This window comes from Sparus aurata, unplaced genomic scaffold (genome assembly GCF_900880675.1).
Source record: "Sparus aurata unplaced genomic scaffold, fSpaAur1.1, whole genome shotgun sequence".
NCBI classification, from domain to species: Eukaryota; Metazoa; Chordata; class Actinopteri; order Spariformes; family Sparidae; genus Sparus; species Sparus aurata.
The window spans coordinates 123,223-150,356 of NW_022045117.1; the positions used below are offsets into that span (position 1 = coordinate 123,223).

Here is a 27,134-nt window from a genome sequence, read left to right on the forward strand (position 1 = left end):
AAGAGGTGTTCCCAAAAATGTTTTTGTTGTAGCCACTTATTGCAATGACAATAAAGCTTCTTATATCACTGTTTTAAAAAATTCTATGAGAGATTGTATGGATGGTTTGTGTGGCAGTGACATAAAAGCAAAGAGCAATTTTTAATTTAATCAACAACTCTTGAAGAAAAATTAAGGTAAATTTAGCCCACTGTCTGAATTCTACATAGCCGTTAGGTTGACTAGACGTTGGTTGGTTTCTTGCCCACATAACTTAAATCGAACTAAATAACAACGTCAGCTTGGAGTTAGATTTTAACGTTGTTTGTATGTTGTAAATATAACGTTGGAAAAACGTTGGGCTTTGGTCAAAAGACCTACAACTGAATGTCAGAATTCTACATATATTTTATGTAAAATGGTGAGGTTGACTAGACGTTGGATGTTGATTGCTTGCCAACATAACTTATTTATTTATTTTATGTTGAAATGACGTCAGCTTTAGACGTTATCTCAACGTTAACTTTTAGTTGGTTAACGTTGCAACCCATATCCAACCAAGGACCAACGTTAATACAACGTCCTGTGTCAGCTGGGCTTCCTCTCGATGTCTTGAGTCGGCATGATGATGTCAAGCTGAATACACAGTCTAACGTCACACGGATAATGTTGCTTAATGTTAAAATAAACAAAATAAAGTAGTTCAACAGATAGTGTTAAGTAAAGTCATTTTTTCCTGGAGCAGCCCTGTAGCAACACAGCATGAGCCACGACCAACTGCTGATAAAACAGACGATGCGCGTGCACACAGAGCCTCGTGCGAAGCCGTTAATTTAACTCAAGTAATGTTACAAACACAGCTTAGGCTACGGCTAATTGCTAACCAAATGGACGCCGCACACACACACACACACCACGGGCCACGACTAACTACTGACAGAGCTTCGTGCGAAGCAGTTAAAATAACTCAAGCAATGTTACACACAACACAGTTTAAGCTACGGCTAATTGCTAACCAAATGGACGCCGCATGCACACGACACAGGCCACGACTAATTACTGACAGAGCTTCGTGCGAAGCCATTATGCTAACTCAAGCAATGTTACAAACACAGCTAAAGCTACGGCTAATTGCTAACTAAACGGACGTCGCACGTGTAGGATACTATGGTGTGCGGTCCTGACATGGGCAGCACCATAAATATATGATGTAGGAGACACTGCTCACACACTACTTTGATATATATATGATTATTAATCACTAGCAATTAATATTACACTCGTTAAAGGGGGCACCACCTCCGTGTTTAGTTATTGGAATAATCCGGAGGACATTATTCCAAACACCTAACTGTACAAGTTGGCTTGGACAGTTAGAGTCCATTCAAAATCAATTTATTCAATATCAATCAATATTCAGTCTCAATATTCTGAAGTAGTGAATTCTTTGCACGTATCCATCGGTTTTCCACATTAAAATTAAGTTCCAGACAAAGACAAACGATTATATGTTTATTGACTAAATAATTTGGGTAAAATAAAAGACATGACAATTTTAGACGAACAACAGATAACAGAAAATGTAAAGACTGCAATTAGGAAAGTAATAAAGTCGTGTGACTGTCGGCAGATGGTAAAGTTAAAGGGTCATGTTTTTATATATTAAATATTACGGGAGTAATCTTTTAATACTAACGAGACCCTAATCTTAATTCTTTTAAGTTCATAAGATAGAAGTTAGAACTTTGACAGAAGTCAGAACTTTAGACAGAAGTCAGAACTTTAGACACCACTCATTCTCACGTGTGTGGATCCAGCTGCATGAAGACGTTCAGCCTGTTTTGTCTGGGCGTCAGGAGGCACAGAAGCTTGGTCTCTTTGAGAGTTCTGGGTTGGACCACGGCACGGCGCGTCGGTCCAGTAGCCAGAGGGAAGGCCGGTACTCTGTTGAAGGACTCTTGGTCCGAAGGCCCAGCGGGTTTTCCGCCTTGGGAGCGCTGGGGGCAGAGTCGGTCTCGGCTGGGAGCACACAAAGTCTCTTTCGTTGGACTCTTTGCAAGGCTTGCAACGTTCTTCATCAGATGATCACAGTCTTGAAAAAGACTTTTCTTGGTGGTTTCAAATAGTGGTACTCAAGTTCTGATCCTTTCACTAATTCAACTTCTTCTGGATCAGGCGGTGATACTTTAACAGTATAAAATCAAAAAGAAAAGAATTTGTTCTATTAAAGACTTGGATAAAAGTAGAGTACTTAAAGTAGTTATTCAATTCGCTTGTCTTAGAGCTTGTTGCAAAAATAAAAGTAAAGATTACTTTAAAAATAAAAATAAAAATAAAAATGAAAAACAAAGAAGTGAAGAGAAAAGAAGAGGGAGAAGAAGCAGGGGGAGAAGAGGACAGGGGGAGAGCGTGTCCGGAGAAGAAGAGAGGAAGTAAAGTGCATGAGAAGGGGAGAGTGTCTGTTTTATGACCTGCAGCAGACTGAACGGGGAGGCCGGCTGACAGTGTCACACCTCCTGTGATCTGAGTTGAGGCTCTCAAAAAGTTAATCTAACTATACTATTGGATTTAATGTTTTGAAATCATGTTTTAACCTTCCCAAAACTTCACCATCTTAAAAGTCGAATTTTTGTCTTCGTGAAAAGATGCAACATGATAATGATCATTTGTCATTCAAAAGAATTATAACCTGATTAAGACATGAAGCACTTAAGTATACAACATATGACAATAAAGTATACAACACACAGTAGAACCAAGGACTTATACATATTCCTTGTATTTCTATCTTTAACAAAACATATCAGACATTTAACTGGTAAATAATACAAGTATTACACAAGGAATGATGATCTTCAAATCTCTCCTCCCTCGACAAAGGGGAGGGGGTTTCTGTTGACCTCCAACTTATTGAGTAATAAACTTCATTTGGGCTTCACAATAACATAAGAAAGATCTGTTGAATGACAGATTTTTCTATTTCGGGATCCGTTAAATTTAAGAAATTGAGATGTAGTTTATTTGTTATTTAAGACTTTTGGGTGAGAACAGAAGACTGAAAGGGGGGACTGGTATGTCAGACCCAGGAACAACAACGGTCGTAAATAACAGTTGGACATGTGAGGAGAAGAACACACAGATTAGGTTTCCCATTAAGCCTTCCCCCACTGGAGAATGTTCCAGAGGCAGAGAAATGTATATTCGTAAAACATCTTAAATCACCACATCTATGTTAGAAACCAGTCCTTCTTCCTTTTGGTGTGACCAAAGAAAACTCGATCGGGCTTGACCTTGTCTGACCTGAGGAACAGGGGTTCATCTTCTTTGGAGGAAGAGGAACAGACCAGATGTGCTTTAGTCGTTGTAAATTACAAAGAAGATCTCTGGTGATCTGTTTATTGCAAGAAAAACAACATCTTCCCACTCTGTGGAGAGGAGAGGAATGTGCCAGGCCAGGATATGGGGCTTTCAGTCCCAAATGCTGGAAAAAGGAGTTGATTTGGGTTAAAGGTAATCATGGCCAAAATGAGACCACTTTAAGATGCAGAGACAACGGCTTGTGTTCCTACACACACGCGCGCACGCATACACACACGGGCCACAACTAATTACTGACAGAGCTTCGTGAGAAGCTGTTAAGCTAACTCAAGCAATGTTACAAACAACACAGCTCAAGCTACTACGGCTAATTGCTAACTAAACGGTCGCCGCACGCGCACGCATACACACACACGACACGGGCCACGACTAATTAACGTACTGACTCAGTGCCTGCCGTGAAGCCGCTAATTCGTTATTACAAACCGTAAGGTTACATCGGTACCATACAACGCGTTCGCCAAGCACCATGAATGTGCTTCTGAGGAGGTGAATGTTATAAAACTCCGTGCATTTCTTTTGACTGAAAGTTTCAAAAGTAACGTAAGTTAAGGCTTAAGGACTGTAATTAATTTAGGCTCGACTATCCTGTGTTAAGAAATGTGACGGACATAAATTAATTTCTTCAGAACTAATTTACAAATTGGGTTAGATTAATTATGTGAAAAATTCAACCACTTACCTTATTTTATTGTTCCGTTTCCCGCCTGTTTTTTCGACTGCCCTTAGTCCAAATGACGCACCGTACAGCTGCCAGACCTGATCCTGACCTTGCTAACAAACTGTAGTCATCTGCCAATTCTCTTTTCACCATCCTCAATCTGCTCAGCTAGTGTACCACTTCTTCTGTTAATAGGCAGCTGGAACCGGGTGGAGCGCCTGCTCAAGTTCTAAAAAGTATTATATCAAAATGATTAGTCCCTTATCAGATCAAGACGAAATTTCAACAAGCACTATTTTTACGGCGCATTAATATTGCTGTCACACCACGGTCATGATCAGTTTCTAAGAGATCAGGTTAACACCGAAAACTCAGACTGTTAAGTTATGTTGACACATTGAAATTTCCATTTCACTCAACTGGCTTAAAACCTTGAGTTGGAATACCAATAACTCATTAAATTAAGTTGAAATTTCACAATTCATTATGTTAATTAGAAGTAATTGATAAAAACAAGTTATGATAACTTATTGAGCTTAACAATTTTTACAGTGTGTGGGGCGCATCAGCAGCATTCCATTCCTGCCACTCGTCAGTGAGTTAATCTGAACTCAGTCAGAAATATTCTCGTCTGTATTAACATCTAGAATTAAACTGTTTCTTAGTTGTTGCCACAAACTCACTTTTTATTTTATTTTTATTTTGTGAGCTCGCTGGTGAATGTGTCTGTTTAAAGTTAATGATGGATAAACAGAATGTGTTCAGTCCACCTTAAAGAAGCTGTGACTCCATCACTGGTTGTTAATCCAGTGTTATTGGGTGAAACATGGATTAAGTCCAAACTCACTGTGTTCTCTAATTCACTGTTTTCTTTTTAGTGGAAGACCCCAGGATTATGTTTGGCCACACGAGGCCTTGCAGCCTCTCAGAAGGTGAGTACAAGGAGGTGAAAAATAGGAAAAATCAAGAGAAGAAGAAAAGAACAGATAATCAGAGAAAAAGAAGAAAGACACAAAAACAGCAAAGAGAGTCAGAGACAGTAGAGACTATTTAACAATATTTGGTGACAATAAGATAATAATAATATTAATGTACATATATATATACATATAATGTACAGACATAACACAGCATTTGAGTGAGACAGATGAGTCTGTTTGGTTAACATCCTCCTGACAGTAAATCACAGATGGAGATAGCTCATCTGGTGACGTCTCTTTACTTTGTTAATAGAAGTGGTGCCACTCGGCTCCAGCGTCGGCAGCTCGACCGCTCACTCCGACTTCTCTTCTGCATGGAGGTCGTCTGACCTGTCAGACTCTTTGTAGCCATTTCAATATTCCACTCATGCTGCTTTTTAATCTGAGGAGTCTGAATCTCACTGCAGTCATTAGCTCACTGCTTCATGTCGTCACATCACGTCCATGGACGTTTAGGTCACGTCATGTCTCCTTCATGTTCACCCTACATGGTTAAGCAGTTTGTAACAGGTGGAGGTGATGTGCTGGTTGTTACCCGCCATTAAATGGAGAAAGAAAAAGCAGTCAGAGCTGCAGTGACAGTGAACTGTTAGCTAGTTAGTTAGTGTGGCACAGACCTGTTGTGTGGCTGCTCCTCATTGATTTACTGCTGCTGTGGAAAATCATCTCTGAGCCGACAGACATTTGTACAGACAGTTGTATTGTGAGTGTTCTTCATTTGACAGACAACAGACAAAACACCCACAAGATGACTTTGACTGACAGCTTTTTATTTTCATAATATTGTATATATCAGGATAATGTCGTTATGGTGAATTATTTTGGCCACGAGTGGAAACCTGATATCGTGACAGCTCTAGTAGACCCCAACATGTGGATGAAGGAATTAATGAATATCTATATTTTCTGTGTGCATCAGGAGCAGCTGCATCACCTGTGAGGCTCTGGAGCAGCTTTGAATTCCTGCCACCCAACAGTGAGTTTATCTGAAATGAGTCAGAAACATTCTCGTATTAACATCTACACTCACTGTTTTGTAGATGGTGGATACAAGCTCTTATGTTTCATTTAAATGTTTGTGAGCTCACTGCTGAATTCACATGTTTCAAGTTGATAATGGATGAGAGAAGTCCACCTTAAAGAAACTCTGACTTCTTCATTGATTATAAATATGATACAAAGTCTTCATTGAGGAGTTTTATTCTAATTCAGTATTCTCTCCAGTGTCTGAGCTGAGGGTGGTTCTGCTGGGGAACAGCTGGTCTCAGAGGAGTTCAGTGGGGAACTTCATTGTGGGAACAACTGTGTTCAACACTGAGGAAGAACCAGACTGTTGTCTGACTGTCAGAGGATGGGTGAAGGAGAAACACATAGTTCTGATCAACACTCCAGATCTGCTGCATCCGTACATTTCTGAATACAGACTGAGAAGAAATATAGGAACCTGTGAGAGACTCTCTGATCCTGGACCTCATGTGTTCCTGCTGGTTCTACAGCCTGAAGACTTCACTGAGGAACACAAACTGAAGCTCTGCAGAGTCCTGAACCTCTTCAGTGATCAATCATTTGATCATTCACTGGTTCTGATGTCAACACCCAGAGAGGAGGGTCCAGGTCTGATGGAAAAATATCATCAACATCCACCCTTAAAGGAAATGATCAGAGACTGTCACTACAGGTTTCTGTGGCAGAAGGATCTTGAACCTGCAGAGCTGTTGACACGTTTGGGTCAAGTTGTGAAAGAGCACGATGGAAAACATCTGAACTGCAGATCTGAGATATGGACACGTGACAGTAAGTTAATCTGAACTGTCAGAAATATTCTCGTCTGTATTAACATCTGAATTAATCTGTTTCTTATTTGTTGGCACAAACCAAATTTTTATTTTTTTATTTTGTGAGCTTGCTGGTGAATTTGTAAGTTTAAAGTTAATGATGGATAAACAGAATGTGTTAAGTCCAGTTTAAAGAAGCTGTGACTCCATTACTGGTTGTTAATCCAGTGTTATTGTTTGAAACATGGATTATGTCCAAATTTACTGTGTTCTCTAACTCACTGTTTTCTTTTTAGTGGAGAAAATGAGGAGGATGATTCACAGGAGGATGATGATGATGTTTGACGACATGATGTCTGACAGCCTCTCAGAATCAGGCGAGTAGAATGAGAAAAAATTAGGAAATAACAAGAGGAGGGACGGGGAAAAAAAACGGAAATATGCCTTGCCTATATCACGAGACTCAACACAATTCACTGGTTGCGTGGATATAAGGTTTTTGAATGTGCAATAAAGTATATGGGAGTTATAAGGCAAAACGCACTTTCCTCAAGTATAGCACCACCTAGTGGTGGAAATTTACGGAAGCCCTAAACGGCCATGCAGTCATACATTTTATTTCCTCCGTTTTCCTGTGATAATGAGTTAATTTCCTCTGTTTTCCCGAGATAACGATATAATTAAGAGTGTGTGTGTGTGTGTGTGTGTGAATGAGTCAGTCAGTTAGTGTTTCAACTGTAAATAACCTTTAATGTGATAATTGTTTATAAGAACATCTTGTTTTCATTTAGTTTACTGATATTCTTTAAAGCCAGGTTATTATTTCATTAATTATATTAGACGCTAAATGCGCGACTTTTATTTTGAAAGCTTCTCGCTCTGAACTGAGAACACCGGTGTTCTTGTGAATCGTGTGTGTCTGCGTGTTGGAAGTGTGCCTGCATGTTTTTTGCTAACGTGATGAAAATGATTTACTTAGCACCTGGCTGATAAAGGGTACAAGCTCTTGTAGTCCGAAGGTGTTCCAGTGTACAAGGTTCCTGTAATAAACACTTTGGACCATCAGTAGAGACCATCATCCAGCTGGGGATGCTACAATGACTACATCAGGCTCACTTAGATTGCGCCGCCGATATAGCTGAAGCCTTGCTAACCGTCTTCTTATATCATGCACATTAATGTGAATATTATCTGTAATAGCAAGGCATAATGCCTGTGTGAGGCCTTGATTGAATAGATATGTAACGCAGTGATCGATATGCTCCTGCTCCTCTGACATTGCTACAGTGAATGATGTTTTGTTTTCTCGAGTTCTTGAATTAATTATATCGTTATCTCGGGAAAACAAAGTTTCGTTATCATGAGATCTCGAGAAAATGATCCCGTTATCTCGGGAAAACAGAGGAAATTAAGTCGTTATCACAGGAAAACGGAGGAAATAAAATATATGAATGCATGGCCATTTAGGGCTTCCGTAGAAACTGATGACAATAGATGATACAATTTTTCGGCAGGTGTGAGCTATATTCCAAGTTTGGTGAGTTTTGGGGTATGTTCAGGCAGTGAAAAATGTGATCATTTGGGACAAAAAAGTCGGCACTACAAAAACAATAGGGACCTCGTAGGTCGAGACCTGCTCGGGCCTAAAAATATGTAAATATACAAAAAAGACATCACAGGTACAGAGGTGTGGCCTCCAGATGTTGATACAGATGTCAGATAATAACTCTATCAGTCTATTAAAGCTGTGACAACATTCACCAACAATCACTGATGAGCAGGTTTATTACAGAATACATGTGGATGAAGGAATTAATCAATATCTACATTTTCTGTGTCCATCAGAAGAAGATGAATCACCTGTGAGGCACAGCAGCAGCTTTGAATTCCTGCCACCCAACAGTGAGTTAATCTGAACTGAGTCAGAAACATTCTCGTCTGTATTAACATCTACACTCACTGCTTGTACATGGTGGATGCAAACTCTCATGTTTCATTTAAGTATGCGTGAGCTCACTGCTGAATTCACGTTTCAAGTTAATAATGGATGACAGGAGTCCATCTTAAAGAAACTCTGACTTCTTCATGGATTATAAATATTATACAAAGTTGGTCGCGAAAATCGGGTCGCGGGGGCAGCAGCTTCAGTAGCGAGTCCCAGACATCCCTTTCCCCGGCCACATTGGCTAACTCTGACTGGGGAATCCCCAGGCACTCCCAGGCCAGAGAAGAGATATAATCCCTCCACCTGGTCCTGGGTCTACGCCTAGGTCTCCTCCCAGTTGGACGTGCCAGGAACACCTCCCTAGGAAGGCGCCCTGGTGGCATCCTCATCAGATGCCCGAACCACCTCAACTGGCTCCTTTCCACGCAGAGGAGCAGCGGCTCTACTCCCAGTCCCTCCCGGATGGCTGAGCTTCTTACCCTATCTCTAAGGGAGACCCCAGCCACCCTGCGAAGAAAACCCATTTCGGCCGCTTGTACCCGCGATCTCATTCTTTCGGTCATGACCCATCGCTCATGACCATAGGTGAGGGTAGGGACGAAGATTGACCGGTAGATTGAGAGCTTTGCCTTTCGGCTCAGCTCCCTTTTCGTCACAAACGTGCGGTGAAGCGCATGCAACACCGCACCCGCTGCTCCGACTCTCCTGTCAATCTCACGCCCCATCATCCCCTCACTCGTGAACAAAACCCCGAGGTACTTGAACTCCTTCACTTGGGGCAAGGACACATTCCCCACCTGGAGTAGGCAATCCACCGGTTTCCTACTGAGAACCATGGCCTCAGATTTAGAGGTGCTGATCCTCATCCCTGCCGCTTCACACTCAGCTGCGAACTGATCCAATGAGCGTTGTAGATCTACAGCCGATGATGCCATCAAGACCACATCATCCGCAAAAAGCAGTGATGCGATCTTAAGGTCACCGACCTGTAACCCCTCCATGCGCCTCGAAATCCTGTCCATGTATATCACAAACAGGATTGGGGACAAGGCACAGCCCTGGCGGAGGCCAACACCCACTTGGAACAAGTCCGACTTACTTCCGAGTATACGCACACAGCTCTCGCTTTGAGAATATAGGGATTGGATGGCCCTGAGAAGGGACCCCCTCACCCCATACTCCCGCAGCACCTCCCACAGAACATCTCGGGAGACCCGGTCGTACGCCTTCTCCAGATCCACAAAACACATGTGGACTGGGAGATTGTACTCCCAGGCCCCCTCCAAGACCCCTGCCAGAGTAAAGAGCTGGTCCGTTGTTCCACGACCAGGACGGAATCCGCATTGTTCCTCTTCAATCCGAGGTTTGACAATCGGCCGGACCCTCCTTTCCAGCACCTTGGAGTAGGCTTTCCCAGGCAGGCTGAGTAGTGTGATACCTCTGTGATTGGCACACACCCTCTGGTCTCCTTTCTTAAAGAGAGGGACCACCACACCTGTTTGCCACTCCTTCGGCACCGACCCCGACCCCCACGCGATGTTGAAGAGGCGTGTCAACCAAGACAGCCCCTCAACACCCAGAGCCTTCAGCATTTCTGCTAATATCTCATCGATCCCTGGGGCTTTGCCACTGTGGAGTTGTTTGACTACCACAGTGACTTCACCCAGGGAAATTGGCGACGATACCCCATCATCCTCCAGCTCTGTCTCCATTACAGAGGGTGGCTGAGTGGGATTTAGGAGGTCACCAAAGTACTCTTTCCACCGCCCTATAACCTCCTCAGTTGAAGTCAACAAGGTCCCATCCCCGCTGTACACAGCTTGGATGGTTCCCCGCTTCCCCCTCCTGAGGTGGCGGACAGTTTTCCAGAAGCGCTTTGGCGCCGCCCGAAAGTCCTTCTCCATGGCCTCGCCGAACTCCTCCCAAACCCGCTGCTTTGCCTCTGCCACAGCTGCGGCTGCCGCCCTTCGGGCCCGTCGGTACCCCAAAACTGCCTCAGGAGTCCCCCGGGACAACATGTCCCTGAAGGACTCCTTCTTCAGTCGGACCGCTTCCCTGACCACCGGTGTCCACCACGGTGTCCGAGGGTTGCCGCCCCTTGAGGCACCTAAGACCCTATGGCCACAGGACACAGCTGCAGCTTCAACAATGGAAGCTTTGAACATCGTCCATTCAGGTTCGATATCCCCAGCCTCCACAGGGATGCTAGAGAAGCTCCTTCGGAGGCGGGAGTTGAAGGCTTCTCGCACAGGGGCCTCCCCCAGACGTTCCCAGCTTACCCGCACTACTCGTTTGGGCTTACCAGGTCTGTCCAGGGATTTCCCCTGCCACCGAAACCAACTCACCACCAGGTGGTGATCAGTTGACAGCTCTGCCTCTCTCTTCACCCGAGTGTCCAAGACACACGGTCGAAGATCAGATGATACGATCACAAAATCGATCATTGACCTTCGACCTAGGGTGCTCTGGTACCACGTACACTTATGAGCATCCCAATAGATACATTTATTTGAGCTTTATTTACCATAGTTTCACTTTCTTACAGTCATTTATTGATCAGTAGAAGAAAACAGTACCTTAACTAAAGTCAAACCACATCGGTTCCCATCTGGTCGCTACTACACGCCCCTGGTAACCTGGATGCTCTCTGGAGTCTTGTGAAGTTTGTAGGTGGCTTCCTCGACGCTCTACTCCCATAGTTAAGACATCAGACCATTTAAAGCCATGTCACTATCCAACCCCAGTAACATTAGACCAGCTATTGAAGCTGCAAGGACATAGCATCTTTATTTCCCATTGTTAGACCTTTATTACAGTCTTACTAGACCTACTTACAGGGTAATTTGTGGCACATTACAACAGAACTGCACTGTAAAATAAAGTGGTCCTTCTCACTGGTAGACCCTTGTTAGACTTTCTTATAGGGTCGCTTTTCTGACCCCTGTGGATGGCCTCCAGTGCTCCATAGCCCTGCCAGCACAGGGCTAAAGGTCGCTGTGCGGCTCAAGATGCGTCCCTGTGGCCGGCTATTCACACAGAGCCCTGGAACCTCCACAGCTGCTTGTAGCCGAGCTCCAGCTCAAACACACGCTGCTGGTGAGGAGCTGATGGTCGCTCTCTGGAAGTCCTTCTCTGGAGGTTTGCTGAGCTATCTAAGCTTTCAGAAAAACAACGTATCTCCGAAATTTATGAACTTGTTACACACTTGCACAATTATGTCAGTGTCCGTCCAGGTGCCAGTGTCTTTATTTCACAGGAAAAAACTGCGAATACTGCAAATACAACAAAAGACAGTCTTGTGTGGGCACAGACTCTCCATGCTGCTATCTTGACTGTCTACGCTTCCCAACTGAGCTTACTTCCTTGTTTACCAGATTACAGCCAAAATAATATAAAAAGAAATTATATAGCTATTACTGTCTTCATATTAAATGAATTTAATTAATACTTAATACACAAAATGACATGTACAGCCTAATTACGAACAAACCTCATGTTTTGGCTGCTTATATCATCCGCTCACTGTTACCTCTGCTGCTAAACGCCGACTTTATTTGTAAAAGATATAACCATATAAACTGCTTATATTCACAGTTAATATTATATTGGCCACTGAACACCATGTTTATATGTACCAAATGAACTGCTCATATAAGCTGCTGAACATTACGTGTTACACTGAACACCTTATTGCATGTGCAACACATCTTATAACAAGAACAATAAAACAGTATGGTGAGGTCACTAACATTACAGCGCGACGCCATTAAGCATCGTTTATGCTCACAAGAGGCTCTCAGGCACTGCGGCGGACTTGTTGTCCAGGGGACACCCTCAGCCAAGAGAGTGGAGGCTCCATCCAGAGGTTGTTGCGCACATCTGGCGCCGCTTTGAGATGGCAGTAGCCGATCTGTTTGCCTCCAGGGGGACGGCCCATTGTCCAATGTTCTTCTCCCTGGGGAGGGACAACCCACCACTAGGGATGGATGCTCTGGCTCACCAGTGGCCTCAAGGCCCGCCGTATGCCTTTACCCGCGTTCAGCCTTCTCCAACCCCTCTTATGGCGGCCCTGCCATGCCTAGCATAAACGATGCTTAATGGCGTCGCGCCGTAATGTTAGTGACCTCACCATACTGTTTTATTGTTCTCATGCATATAAATGTTGAGTTTTGGAATTTGTTAACATGAAGCCAAAGATTTAAGCAGTTATAAGAAGTGTTGCACATGCAATAAGATGTTCAGTGTAACACGTAATGTTCAGCAGCTTATATGAGCAGTTAATTTGGTACATATAAACATGTTGTTCCATGGCCATTATAATATTAACTGTGAAGATAAGCAGTTTATATGGTTATATCTTTTACAAATAAAGTCGGTGTTTAGCAGCAGAGGTAACAGTAAGCGGATGATATAAGCAGCCAAAACATGAGGTTTGTTCTTAAGAAGGCTGTACATGTCATTTTGTAGGTAATAAAGGTCTAACAGTGGGAAATAAAGATAAATGTCCTGGCAGCTTCAATAGCTGGTCTAATGTTACTGGGGTTCGATAGTGACATGGCTTTAAATGGTCTGATGTCTTAACTATGGGAGTAGAGCGTCAAGGAAGCCACCTACAAACTTCACAAGACTCCAGAGAGCATCCAGGTTACCAGGGACGTGTGTAGTAGCGACCACAAGGGAACCGATGTGGTTTGACTTTAGTTAAGGTACTGTTTTCTTCTAATGATCAATAAATGACTGTAAGAAAGTGAAACTATGGTAAATAAAGCTCAAATAAATGTATTTTCCTCTGAACTCTCTGTGTTTTGTCCAACTATTATAAAGGCCATGCCCAATATAATTTTGCAGTACATTCGTCTAATTAAGCTATAGACCGATGTTGGTTATATTAAATGCATGACTTGTTAGTGAGGGTAGAATAGCGTCTAACTAGCTATTTTGTATCTGATGTGGCATTGTGTGTGATTTCTAGTTAGACTAAGATCTTGTAAAATGGTGTCTAAAAGTGTATTAGGATCTCTGATTGGGTTTGTAAATACAGTATAATTTGGTATAATAGTGTCAAGTATAGTTGCTTATATTTTAAGTAATAAGACTTATATGCGGTTTCTGATTACAGCATAATTTGGGTAGGCTATATGGTGTCTAATTACCTATAACTTTTCTTGTTTACTGTCTAATAAAGATTAGATTATTTCTAGTTGTCTAAATTGAGACAAAGCACGGCTTGTTACATGTCATTAACGTACTGTATAATAAAGTGCAACCACAGAATCTTCACTGAGGAGGTTTATTCTAATTCAATATTCTCTCCAGTGTCTGAGCTGAGGGTGGTTCTGCTGGGGAACAGCTGGTCTCAGAGGAGTTCAGTGGGGAACTTCATACTGGAAGAGACAAAGTTCAACACTGAGGCAGAACCAGACAGCTGTCTGACAGTCAGTGGACGGGTAAAGGAGCAGGAAATAGTTCTGATCAACACCCCAGATCTGCTGCATCCCAACATCCCTGAATACAGACTGAGAAGAAATATAGGAACCTGTGAGAGACTCTCTGATCCTGGACCTCATGTGTTCCTACTGGTTCTACAGCCTGAAGACTTCACTGAGGAACACAAACTGAAGCTCTGTAGAGTCCTGAACCTCTTCAGTCATCAATCATTTGATCTTTCACTGGTTCTGATATCAACACCCAGAGAGGAGAGTCCAGGTCTGATGGACAAATATCATCAACATCCACCCTTAAAGGAAATGATCAGAGACTGTCACTACAGGTTTCTGTGGCAGAAGGATCTTGAACCTCCAGAGCTGTTGACACGTTTGGGTCAAGTTGTGAAAGAGCACGATGGAGAACATCTGAACTGCAGATTTCACATACAGACACTTCACAGTAAGTTCATAGTCAGAAATATTCCCGTCTGTACTAACATCTAGTACTATTAATCTGTTTCTTATTTGTTGGCACAAACCAACTTTTTATTTAATTTTATCTTGTGAGCTCGCTGGTGAAATTGTAAGTTTAAAGTTAATGATGCATAAACAGAATGTGTTAAGTCCAGTTTAAAGAAGCTGTGACTCCATTACTGGTTGTTAATCCAGTGTTATTGTGTGAAACATGGATTATGTCCAAACTCACTGTGTTCTCTAATTCACTGTTTTCTTTTCAGTGAAGATTATAATGATGTTAAACGGGAAGAGCTCTGACGACATGAGGCCTCACAGCCTCTCAGAATCAGGTGAGTAGGAGAAAAAATAGGAGGTAACAAGAGAAGAAGAAGGAAGAGACAAAGAGTCAGGGAAAGTAGAGGCTATTTAATAATATTTAATGACAATAAAATGATAATACCAATAATAATAATGTACTTATATATATATATATATATGTACATTATTATTATTGGTATTATCATTAGGTCACGTCATGTCTCCTTCACGTTCACCCTACATGGTTATGCAGTTTGTAACAGGTGGAGGTGATGTGCTGGTTGTCACCTGCAATTAAATGGAGAAAGAAAAAGCAGTCAGAGCTGCAGTGACAGTGAACTGTTAGCTAGTTAGTTAGTGTGGCACAGACCTGTTGTGTGGCTGCTCCTCATTGATTTACTGCTGCTGTGGAAAATCATGTCTGAGCCGACAGACATTTGTACAGACAGTTGTATTGTGAGTGTTCTTCATTTGACAGACAACAGACAAAACACCCACAAGATGACTTTGACTGACAGCATTTTATTTTAACAATCTTTATATATATCATGTATAATGTCGTTATGTTGAATTATTTTGGCCACGAGTGAAAACCTGATATTGTGACAGCTCTAGTGGACCCCTACAATCACTGATGAGCAGGTTTATTACAGATCACATGTGGATGAAGGAATTAATCAATATCTACATTTTGTGTCCATCAGGAGCATCTGCATCAGCCTTGAGGCACAGCAGCAGCTTTGAATTCCTGCCACCCAACAGTGAGTTAATCTGAACTCAATCAGAAACATATTAACATCTGGAACCAGATTCTTTTTTTTACATTTGAATATTTACAAGCTCACTGGTGAATTTGCAAGTTGTAAATTAAAATGTATGACATAATCTCTGAAGTCTAAATTAAGGAACTTTCTTATCTGTTGTTAATTTAATTCTGTTGTATTCAGAATTTATGTTGTTTATTTCGGGCATGTCAATTCATAAACATCACATTTCATCATTGTTCAAATAATACAATACACATGGCCGAAAGGGAAAAGCGGGAGAAGCCAAAGCTTATAAATGAATGAATGAAGTCTTAATTTTTTTCACAGTTACACTTTTCTAAGTCAGTGTTTTCTCTCCAGTGTCTGAGCTGAGGGTGGTTCTGCTGGGGAACAGCTGGTCTCAGAGGAGTTCAGTGGGGAACTTCATACTGGGAGAGAACAAGTTCAGCACTGAGGCAGAAGCAGATTGGTGTCTGACAGTCAGAGGACGGGTAAAGGAGAAACACATAGTTCTGATCAACATCCCAGATCTGCTGCATCCCAACATGTCTGAATACAGACTGAGAAGAAATGTAGGAACCTGTGAGAGACTCTCTGATCCTGGACCTCATGTGTTCCTGCTGGTTCTACAGCCTGAAGACTTCACTGAGGAACACAAACTGAAGCTCTGCAGAGTCCTGAACCTCTTCAGTCATCGATCATTTTATCATTCACTGGTTCTGATATCAACACCCAGAGAGGAGAGTCCAGGTCTGATGGAAAAATATCATCAACATCCACCCTTAAAGGAAATGATCAGAGACTGTCACTACAGGTTTCTGTGGCAGAAGGATCTTGAACCTGCAGAGCTGTTGACACGCTTGGGTCAAGTTGTGAAAGAGCACGATGGAGATCATCTGAGCTGCAGATCTGACAGATGGACACGTCTCAGTAAGTTCATCTGAACTGAGTCAGAAATATTCTCGTCTGTATTAACCTCTAGAATTAAACTGTTATTTATTGGCACAAACTCACTTTTTATTTATTTTTAAAGGTCCCATATCATAAAAACACGTTTTCTCTGGTCTCTACATATATAAGCTGGTCCTCCCTGAGCCTGCCAACTCCCAGAATGAGGAAAACAAGTGAGTCCTGTATGGTCTCTGCAGCCCACCCACTGGTAACACGGCGCTCCGACAGGCTGTTCAGATTCTGCTCCTTTCGGTATGTTGCGAAAGGAGTCATTATCATAGGCCGACCTCCTCTGCGTGGTGATAGGAGATATCAGAGAGGGGGGGTCCATCCCCGAGGTGAAGTTCGGTGTGTCCAGCGGAGAGACAGCAGTGTTTAGCACCTCGTCGCTGGCTTTGCCTCGACACTGACCCTCGTAAAAAGGATCAGTCTCAACCATACCGGACCCAGCAACTGCAGTTGCCGACGAGTATGATGAAGTCAGGTGGAAATCAGCTAACTAGTTAGCTCCACTTGGGTCCGCTATGCAATGGCGTTTGAAGCGAGTTTGATGTTAATGATATTACGATGGAGCTTGGTTGTCACAGTAGAAAGTCTGGAAACATGTACAGACTGGAGACAGAGACGATGCGAACAGTGTCCAAGAGTTTGGAGACTGTGTTGGAGATAAACACAGCTTTCGCTAGTTGTTAGCTGTTAGTGACATGGTAGTAACTGTAACAACACAAACAAACGAACATTATTCAGACACACTAACCATTCTGAAACATCCTGCTGCAGCCGCAGAGTCTGTACTCTTCTGGAGCCTCTCCTTCTGGGTCCGATTCTGGGTCAAACTGGTTCGGTTGAACGAAAAAATCTCCGCGAGCCATAGTGTTACATATATATACATCCACCGTAAACATTAGCACATGCTACCGTTAGCATAAGGGGCTTCCTCTCCCTGAGAGTGACGTTGCAGGCAAAGCTCCCCAAGTAGGTGTTGACAGACGGAGCTCATTAGCATTTAAAGGTGCAGGCACAGAAACAGAGTGCTGTGAACTTTTAGAGACAGCTAGAGTTCAGGACCACGGATGTGTTTGGGGCAATACATATCGAATACAGAGTTGTTGGCCCTCTGACAGTTGTGTGAAATTGATGAAAAACAGTATGATATGGGACCTTTAGTTCTGTGAGCTCGCTGGTGAATGTGTCTGTTTAAAGTTAATGATGGATAAACAGAATGTGTTAAATCCACCTTAAAGAAGCTGTGACTCCATTATCGGTTGTTAATCCAATGTTATTGTGTGAAACATGGATTAAGTCCAAATTTACTGTGTTCTCTAATTCACTGTTTTTTTCTTTTTAGTGGAATACGAGATGATGATGTTTGATGACATGATGTCTCACATCCTCTCAAAATCAGGTGAGTAGAAGGAGGAAAAAAATAGGAAGTAACAAGAGAAGAAGAAAAGAACAGATAATCAGAGAAGAAGAAGAAAGACACCAAAACAGCAAAGAGAGTCAGAGACAGTAGAGACTATTTAACAATATTTGGTGACAATAAAATAATAATGATAATAATAATAATAATAATGTATTATGTATCCATGGACGTTTAGGTCACGTCATGTCTCCTTCATGTTCACCCTACATGGTTACAGAAGGCACATTTAATTTCACAATGTAAAATATTGAAACACATCACCTCTGTTTTCCCTCGTGATGTGTTTATATAACTTTTGTGTTTAATACAATGAAATGAAATGACAGTTTCTGGTCTCTAGGCCAGTCAGAGTGCAGATTCAGTGAGGCTCTGGTACCAGCAGGAGTCACTGATGTAGAGATCAGATGGATGTTTGCTTCACGCCCACTGACATGAAGCTTTTTCAGCACCATTACTGATGATCATATTGTGCAGACAGCAAGCCGCTCTTCTTCTGCTCCTTGTTTCCGTTTTTATATTCAGTGCAGACATCACAGGTACAGAGGTGTGGCCTCCAGATGTTCATACAGATGTCAGATAATAAGTTGTTCACCAACAATCACTGATGAGCAGATTTATTACAGATTACATGTGGACGAAGAAATTAATCAATAACTGTATTTTCTGTGTCCATCAGGAGCAGCTGTGTGACACACTGCAGCAGCCTTTAATTGGTCTGTTAACATTTAGAATTAAATTGTTTTGTATTTGTTGGTGAATTTACATGTTTAAAGTTAATCATGGATAAACAGAATGTTTTAAGTCCACCTTAAGTGTGACTTCCTCATTGACCGTACATTCAGCTTAATTATATTTGTTTTGAATGACGTCTGCCTGTGAAGATTTTTCTAATTCGTTCTTTTCTTTGTTTGGATTTGCCCAGATACATTGTAGGCATCGGAAGAGACGCATCAACACTGCGTACATCACTGAGGAAGAAGCAGACTGCACAGAAATGTTTTCAGGATAAACCCTTGAGATGAACCATCTCCCCTGTCAGCCACTCACTCGCTGATCCCACTAATGAGGCCTAAATACACACAGTACAAGGACATTTATTACCATATCTCAAGCATAATTATAATTACAAGTAAGAGCACTGTGATTCATGATAAGTGAAAAGAAATATCTTCATAGAACAGTTGAGAGGCAGATGACAACGCTGGTTCTGACGGATCAGATGAAGTCTGTGAGTCGGCAGTCGAGCCGGCCGGCGTTACTTCTCATGAGAAGGTAAAGAGACGTCACCAGTCAGACAAACAGACTCATCCATCTCTTTGGATGGTGTATTATCTGTGTACATTGTGAATATATGTGCTTTATTATCATTTTTAAAGAAATTTTGTAATGTTGTTACATGTGAGGACGCTCTTTCATTGTTTTTGTTGGCAGCAGCAGTTGGTGGGAGAGTTTGGTTTGGTAAATATGATCTGTAAAGTTTGGGACCCTCAGCCTTAAAGAAATGAAAGCAGGTAACAGATCTGAGTAAACTGACGGCTGCTCTGATTAGATGGAGCTTTAAATTTAAAGGCATGTCCCTTATTTGTTCAGAGGACAAAAGATCCTCAGTATTTGTAAGACTTTACAAGGAGACCTACTATGGAACTGAAATAGTTTTAAGTAAGAACTTACCGGTTAATTTTTAGTTGTTACTAATTTTGCTGCTCATACAGAAAACAGTGATGGGTTCAATAAGAACACCTCAAACATCTACAGACTGATCATCACGGTCACTGTTTTTTATCTGACTGATGATGAAATAAATTACTTTAAAGACGTGATACTTTGGCATGTGATGCAGCATGTAATCTGTAAAGTAACTAGCAACTAAGGTAATCAAATAAATGTAGTGGAGTAAAAAAGTACAAGAACGTTTGCCTCCAAAATGTAGTGAGGTGGAAGTATTAAGTAACAGAAAATGCTAATACTCAAGCAAAGTACAAGTACCTCAGAATTTAAGTGCAGTAAATGAGTAAATGTACTTAGTTACATTCCATCACTGGGTAAAGTTACAGCTGGTTGAGGTGGAGCTCATTTTAAATACTTTCTGCGGTTAAATCTAAAACACAGCATCATATTTTACACACTGATCTCATGTTTGTGTGTGTAAACTCTACATCTGAAGAGTAACTAGTAACTAAAGTAATCAGATACATATAGTGGAGTAAAAAGTAAAACATTTGCTTCTGAAATGTAGTGAAGTGGAAATATGAAGTAGCAGAAAACAGACTCAGTATTTCAGAAAATGTAATTAGCAGTGATGGAGTGTAACTGAGTACATTTACTCAAGTTTTAAATGTTAAGGTACTTGTACTTGTGTCTTTACATTCTTTGTGTGCGCACATTGTACAGAATGTGGTTGGTGATGACGGATAATGTTTATTAATCAGGATCAGTGATCACTGCACTCGTATCTCTGACTGAAGCAAAAGTTGCAGCACTGTGTTGTAAAAATACTCTGTTACAGGCAAAAAGTACAAAAGTAGTATTAAGAAAATGTACTGAGATTTTTAAAGGAGCAGTCTGTAGTTTTGTAGAAGAAATTCAAAGTCAGAATTTGAATATTTAAAATATCAATGAGATGAGGATACAAACTCAGAAAGAAAGGTGGCAGAGTACGCCACATAAAAACAAATTAGAACAGTATGAACTTGTTTTGCTCTTTCAGGTCAGTTTGTTAATTCAGCCACCTGATGGAGGAAAATCAGCCAATGAACATCTTTCTCTGCTCATTAACATTTCTTCAGCAAAACTACAGACTGCTCCTTTAAAGTAAAAGTACTTGTTGGTCCAGTTCACCGTTACATTGATCCAGTTACTGGAATATTGTTACTGATGATTTCACATGTAAGCAGTGTTTTGATATTACAGCTGCTGGAGGTGCAGCTCATTTATCTACTTTGTATACAGCCGGAAAAATGTATTATATTGAAAACACTGATCAGATTTTTTATTCCAGTCACTTCAGCTGTCAGTTGAATGTAAAGGAGTATAAGTTATACTGTATAACATTTGAAACGTTTGACTGAATACAAACAAACTGAATCAAAGATTCAGACGTGAAGCTCAACAGTTTTTTATTTCTTTGTTTTGGGGTCCAGTGTTAACTCAGCGTCAGCAGATTTTTACTGTCAATAAAACTTGATGTGACACACTTGAGTTTAATCTGTTATCTTTCTTCACTCCGTATGGAACTCCAGTCATGTTGTGACGTGTCAGATCAGTCTGATCCGCTGTCAGTGTTGGGAAAGTTCACTTTCTACATGAACTAGTTCAAAGTTCGGTTCACAAATTTTAAAATGAACTAGTTCAGTTCACTGTTCATTTTGAACTAAGTTCACAGTTCTAAAACTAGTTCTTTTTTTTTCAATGTGTTGCTGTGTTTCGGGTGGTAGAGGATCTGTTTTGGCTCACGGTTTCCGTGTCTTTTGATTTTTTATTCACTTGCACAGACCTTGACAGGCTCGCCGGGTGCTTTAATTCAATGTGCCGTTTCAGGTTTGCTGTTGACGTTGTTGGCGTACGGAGTTGCGTCTTGAAACCCGGCGGGCAAAGTTTACACAAAAAGGTCAGATTTTTCCCACCTGGATCATCACTGACCTTTTCATAAAATTGTTTTAAGTAATCACACGAAGATGGTGTATTAATGGTGGAGGCAGAGTCTGAGGTGCTGCTGTCTTTATTTGTTTTTACCTCCATGTTTAGCATTTTGATGACACATGCGGCGGTGCGACTCTGGTGGCTGGTGCTGCCAGATGTTTTTTCCGCTACATATAAAGGCCTGTTTACAGTGTGTGTTAGCACACACTGTTTTTGCCTGGAAGGTTCAATGGAAATCTGGCACTTAAGTTAAACTGTGAGAGAGCACCGATAACAAACTCCAGAATGAACGTGTTCACAATGACGTTCATCAGGCAGAATACAGTACGTTCAGTTTACGTTCACCCAAAATATGAACGAGTTCATGAACGATCGTTCACTGAACACATTCAGGCACAACACTGTCTCCTGCAGCGTCCAATCAATAACTAAGAGGGTGTGTCAGCCTGTAATAGACTTCTGAAGGCAGCTCGCTTGTTTCCCAAGCGCCCACCAGGAGGAGCCTCAACCCCGTGAAATGAGTCATTTGACTGTCATAATTTGAGCTGTTCGTCCAATAAACTGTTAAAAGTCACATGATTCAATTATTTTAACCCCATTCAAGTGAGCCAGGCACTAAACCAGATACGCTGGCTTGGTTGGAGGAACTCTCTAGTGTTCAGGCCCCAAAAACACTGACGATTCAGGTGTTTTTATAAACGGATAGTTGAACTTTAAAACACCACAAAGCAGTTTTCATAGGAATGAACACGGCCATGTCCAGATAATTATCGTCCTTGGTCGCTCTCCGCTCATCGATCCTCGCTCTTTGGAGCACAAATAAGAAAATTGGGACGACCTGCAAGATGGTGGACAGGAACGACGTCCTCACCTGTGATTCCTACTCCTGTTCTAGAAACCAGGTGAGATCACTCCACTCTGGCTCCCATGTGAACCTGCTCACCTGCCTGCACTCATCTTTGTCAAAATTCTCTCTTTTTTTGTTTAAGATAAACATTTTTATTCAACAACTATCTTCTGGGTCCACCAGCAACCAAACCTCACATGAAACAATATTATGAAGCCTTTTGTGTCTCCAGAAGAAGCAGCATGTGATCTGATAAACTACCTCCAGTGATGTCACTCAGTGGCTACACTGCATTGTGGGTAATGTAGGCACCAGGTTTAAACAAATGACCCTAAACCAACTGACCGAGCAGATTCAGAGATATCACCTTCATTATTCCACACGTTCTTCTTCCTTTTCAAAATCTGCCGCCATTATTACCCACAATGCAATGTAGCAGTTTATCAGATTACATGCAGCTTCCTCTGGAGCCTAAAGGACTTTATACCTTTTTCCTCCCCAACACCTGTTAACACACTTCAATGTGTAAAACTGGTGCAGTTACCCTTTAATAGGATAACATGTCTGTCAATTTCTATTTTAATTTATTTTACTTTATTTTTTCTCTCTTATTCAAATCTTTTTTAGTATTTCTTTAGTGTTGTACTTATTGTATGTCTGTATGTCTGTCCACCTTGCTATTGTGAAGAGTAAATTTCCCAGATGTGGGAAAAAATAAAAGTCTAAAATCTAATTCATGTGAAACGTTTCCAAATGTAATAAAATATTAAATATGTAGCAGATTTAAATGTATTTACCATCACCACTGTTAATGTGATGTTTTATGAGTTGCAGCTATATTTGACCATAATGCTATAAACTGTTAATTGTGCTGTAATGAACTGAAGGCGGACTCATTGATCTTCTCTCAGTTTGTTCTGATCAGGGTCCGTTTCTTTGGGACGGGCGCCATCTTGTGGAGCCCCTGCAGACTTGAGTGGTGAATCCCAAAGTTCATGAGCAGTCAGACGGAACATGTCGGTCTGTAACAAACTCCGTCAAAGTCCGTCAATATCTTCATTTGGTACGTAGAAACGTTTTTTCTTTATTCTGTTGTGTTCACAGGGCTTCTAATGACTGTTATTAATGATTCTGTGACTGTATTAGTCGTGTGTATTTAGTTGTAGAGCCTGCTGCAGATGTGAGGATTCATTTAGGTTCCTAGCTTGATGTTCAATGACTCGTTATATTTAAGCTAGCTAACCCAGACATCAGCAGTTAACCAGCAAACACTCCAGTTACTTCATTATTTTGTCATTATTTTAATATTTGTGTTGGATCTTGGTAGCACAGAAGTTGTGGTGGAGATAATATCTTCTTCTGTGTGATTTATTTCAGCTGTTGAAATGTGTAGTCAGTCTGCTGTCAGTGACCGTTAAATGGCCGTTGGTAGTGGAACGTTAGCAGATGTTGTTAACAGATTGTGTTTGTGTCTCCAGGAGGACGGACAGACGGATGGAACCTGCAGACTGAGGCGGAGTGGGACTCACTTCAGCCCAGAGGATGCTCACTGATGACGGAGAGAGGAGGTGAGCTGGTAGTGACAGAACAAACACCCGCCATGTGAAGAGACGGTAAGTTTAACATTTGGTTATTTGTAGTCAAAATACTATAGAATTGTTCTCTGTGATCACGTGATGCTTCAGTAATAATATATTTTCATACCTTCTCTCGATACATGTTTACATGCATCACATGGAAATATATAAAACAAAGAGAAAAGATTTACTTCATGTAATAGTCCTTTTTGTACTAAATAAATAAGTGGATTTATTTGAGTGTTTAACTCACAGATGGCTCTTTACTGTTCGTAAAACACAGTTGCAAAGCTCTCTCGCATTTCAACACGTTCACACGCCACACCTTGTATTTCTCAAGCAGATAAATTACCAGGATAACGGCCAGCAAGCTGTGCGCTATTTTTTAATAACAGTGGAACAGGCAGGAATCAAGTGGGTTCCCCGCAGAGTTCAGAAGGCGCCTGCCACGCACCAGCCAATCCAATAAAAGAATGAAGCTGCCGAACAGCAAATCAAAAAATAGCATTGCTGTATCCGGGTAAGATTTAGATATTCCCGATTCAGACGCTCGCTGAAGTAGCAACAGAAGAAGACAGCTGTCACATCAATCCACGTCTCACCGAAGTAGCTACAGACTGATCGACATGGGAGAAGACCAGATCCTCTGAGTACAGTAAGTCACCTCATCATTTGATTTCTGTTGCTGGGGAATATTGTGTCCAGGCAGCTGGTAATCAGTAATGTGTTAGCTAACAGTTTGACCAGAGTCTGTGAACTAGCCTAGCTAGCCTGTTGAATCCTTGCTAATTTCAGCAGCTATTCTGACACTTAGGTAATGTTTTTAAGTCTCACATAAGGAGATAAACCCGTATGCTCGTTGACCTCAAATATACTTTTTTGGGAAGATTGTTGTTATGAGTTGGGTGATATCTCTGATGTGATGGAAAAGACATAAAATGTATGTAGGTATACAATGTATATGTAGTCTATGGGTACAATAGCATGCTTACATAGAGGAATACCTTCAACCACTTGCACTTATTGTGCATATCTCACTGAATCTATGTGCACTTACTGTTTGTCTGTCTTGTTTTTAGTTAAAGTGCTGATTGCCAAGTCAAATTCCTGTGTATCTACATGATGCATTTGGCGAATAAAAAGTGATTTTTGATTCTGAGATATTGTTCAGACTACCTGTTCTTAATTTGCTTTATCTCTTTCTGTTCTCTGTCTGGTAGGAGAGAAGCTAAATGTTGGCTTCACCACCAGAGATACCCTCAACAGGCTCCTTGAGGCTGGAGACATCTCACCTCAGGAGGTGCAGCTAGGCCTCAAAACCTGCCACCTACACCAACAATAAACAGTACTAACCATTATCTCTGTCACACACACTAGACCAGCATGATTTCCATTAATTACGCAGAGGATAAAATAGCGGCGCAACTTGGTGGCCGTTATCCTGGTAATTTCTCTGCGTGAGATATACAAGGTGTGGCGTGTGAATGTGTGAACAGGTTGAAATGCGTGTGTCTCACGCCCAGTGCATGAGACTTGAGAGCTTTGCAGCTGTGTTTTACCAACAGTAAAGAGCCATTTGTGAGTTAAACACTCAAGTAAATCCACTTATTTATTTATAAGACGACAGTAGTTTTTTTTTCTGTTTCAGGTGTTTTTATAAGAGGACAGTAGTTTTTTTTCTGTTTCAGGAGTTTTTATAAGAGGACAGTAGTATTTTTCTGGCTTCTAAACACCACCGAGAAGTTTTCATAGGAATGAACACTGCTAATTAACGTCCTTGGTCGCTCTCTGCTCCTCGATCCTCGCTCTTGGAACACGAATAAGGCTACGTTCACACTGCAGTTACAAGTGACCTGAATCCGATTTTTTCACTCATATGTGACCCATATCTGATTTGCTTTTGACAGTGTGAACAGCACAAGTCGCATTGAATCTGACATTTTCTAATCAGATTCAGGCCACATTTAAATGTGGTCCTGAATCGGATACGTATCGGATTTTTTTTAATGCGACCGCAATCTGAACAGCCAGGTCGCATTTAATGCGACTTTGACGTCATTCTGACCCACGCTGCACTGTTTTGTAAATGAATGACAAATAAAGTTGATTGAAAAAAAGTGTGCCACAGGCGGGAGCGAGCGGGAGCCACGAACATAATCAAAACAAACATGGAGGACAGCAGTGATCCCGCTCGGTGTAACCAGCCACATCCTGATCCCACCACTCCTGGCTCCGACGCCGCATCCAAATACTCCTCTGTATGGATGATGCCGCTATTGCTCCGCATAGAGCCATCATTAAAATATGAATTTTCTTTCTCCTCTTCCTCCTTCGTGATATCACCCGCTCACAAATTTGCCGGCTGCCACCACACACTGTTTTTAGCATTAAGCCATACAGTCCCACGTTACCGGTTGCCGTTGCCATGTTCGCTTCCGTAAACACTGCTGTGGCGTGATGTCATCAATGATCAACTGCGCATGCGGGTCACTTCAGGAGCGTGAGCTGTTCACACAGCAATCTGTAGACAGGCCGCATTTAAAGAGGTAATGTGAACAGCCAAACAAAAAATCGGATTTGAGCAATAAATCGGAATTGTGCATTAAGACCTGCGGTGTGAACGTAGCCTAAGAGGATCAGAGGATGTAAAACTGACTTCAGATCAGCAGTTAATGTTAGAGCTCCACCTGCTGGACAAAACACTGTCTACACACATGAGCAGCAGACGATCATAAATACTCACTGCATCAGTTTTAGCTCCATGTATATGACACGTGTACAGAGAGGCTGAGTCATGTTGTGTATGTTTTAAATATGGTGAGGCGTTCAGGGGACAGTTTGTCTCGTTGACTCTAATGTGTGAGGCATTCAGGGGACAGTTTGTCTCGTTGACTCTAATGTGTGAGGCGTTCAGGGGACAGTTTGTCTCGTTGACTCTAATGTGTGAGGCGTTCAGGGGACAGTTTGTCTCGTTGACTCTAATGTGTGAGGCATTCAGGGGACAGTTTG

At 41.7% G+C, this 27,134-nt stretch overlaps 1 protein-coding gene across 1 annotated transcript in view; it reads left to right on the forward strand.

Moving 5' to 3' along the window:
• LOC115577805 (uncharacterized) overlaps positions 1 to 21,260 on the forward strand; it is a 53,113-nt gene extending 31,853 nt beyond the window's left edge. Inside the window, exons 12-23 of the mRNA XM_030410688.1 lie at positions 4,897 to 4,950; positions 5,918 to 5,974; positions 6,223 to 6,792; positions 7,070 to 7,150; positions 8,619 to 8,675; positions 14,035 to 14,604; positions 14,882 to 14,950; positions 15,623 to 15,679; positions 16,046 to 16,615; positions 17,985 to 18,041; positions 18,739 to 18,775; positions 18,985 to 21,260. Of these exons, the coding sequence (XP_030266548.1) occupies positions 4,897 to 4,950; positions 5,918 to 5,974; positions 6,223 to 6,792; positions 7,070 to 7,150; positions 8,619 to 8,675; positions 14,035 to 14,604; positions 14,882 to 14,950; positions 15,623 to 15,679; positions 16,046 to 16,615; positions 17,985 to 18,041; positions 18,739 to 18,752 (2,156 nt within the window). The 3' untranslated portion in view covers positions 18,753 to 18,775; positions 18,985 to 21,260. The remainder of the gene's footprint in view (positions 1 to 4,896; positions 4,951 to 5,917; positions 5,975 to 6,222; positions 6,793 to 7,069; positions 7,151 to 8,618; positions 8,676 to 14,034; positions 14,605 to 14,881; positions 14,951 to 15,622; positions 15,680 to 16,045; positions 16,616 to 17,984; positions 18,042 to 18,738; positions 18,776 to 18,984) is intronic.
• Positions 21,261 to 27,134: the final 5,874 nt, after the last annotated feature.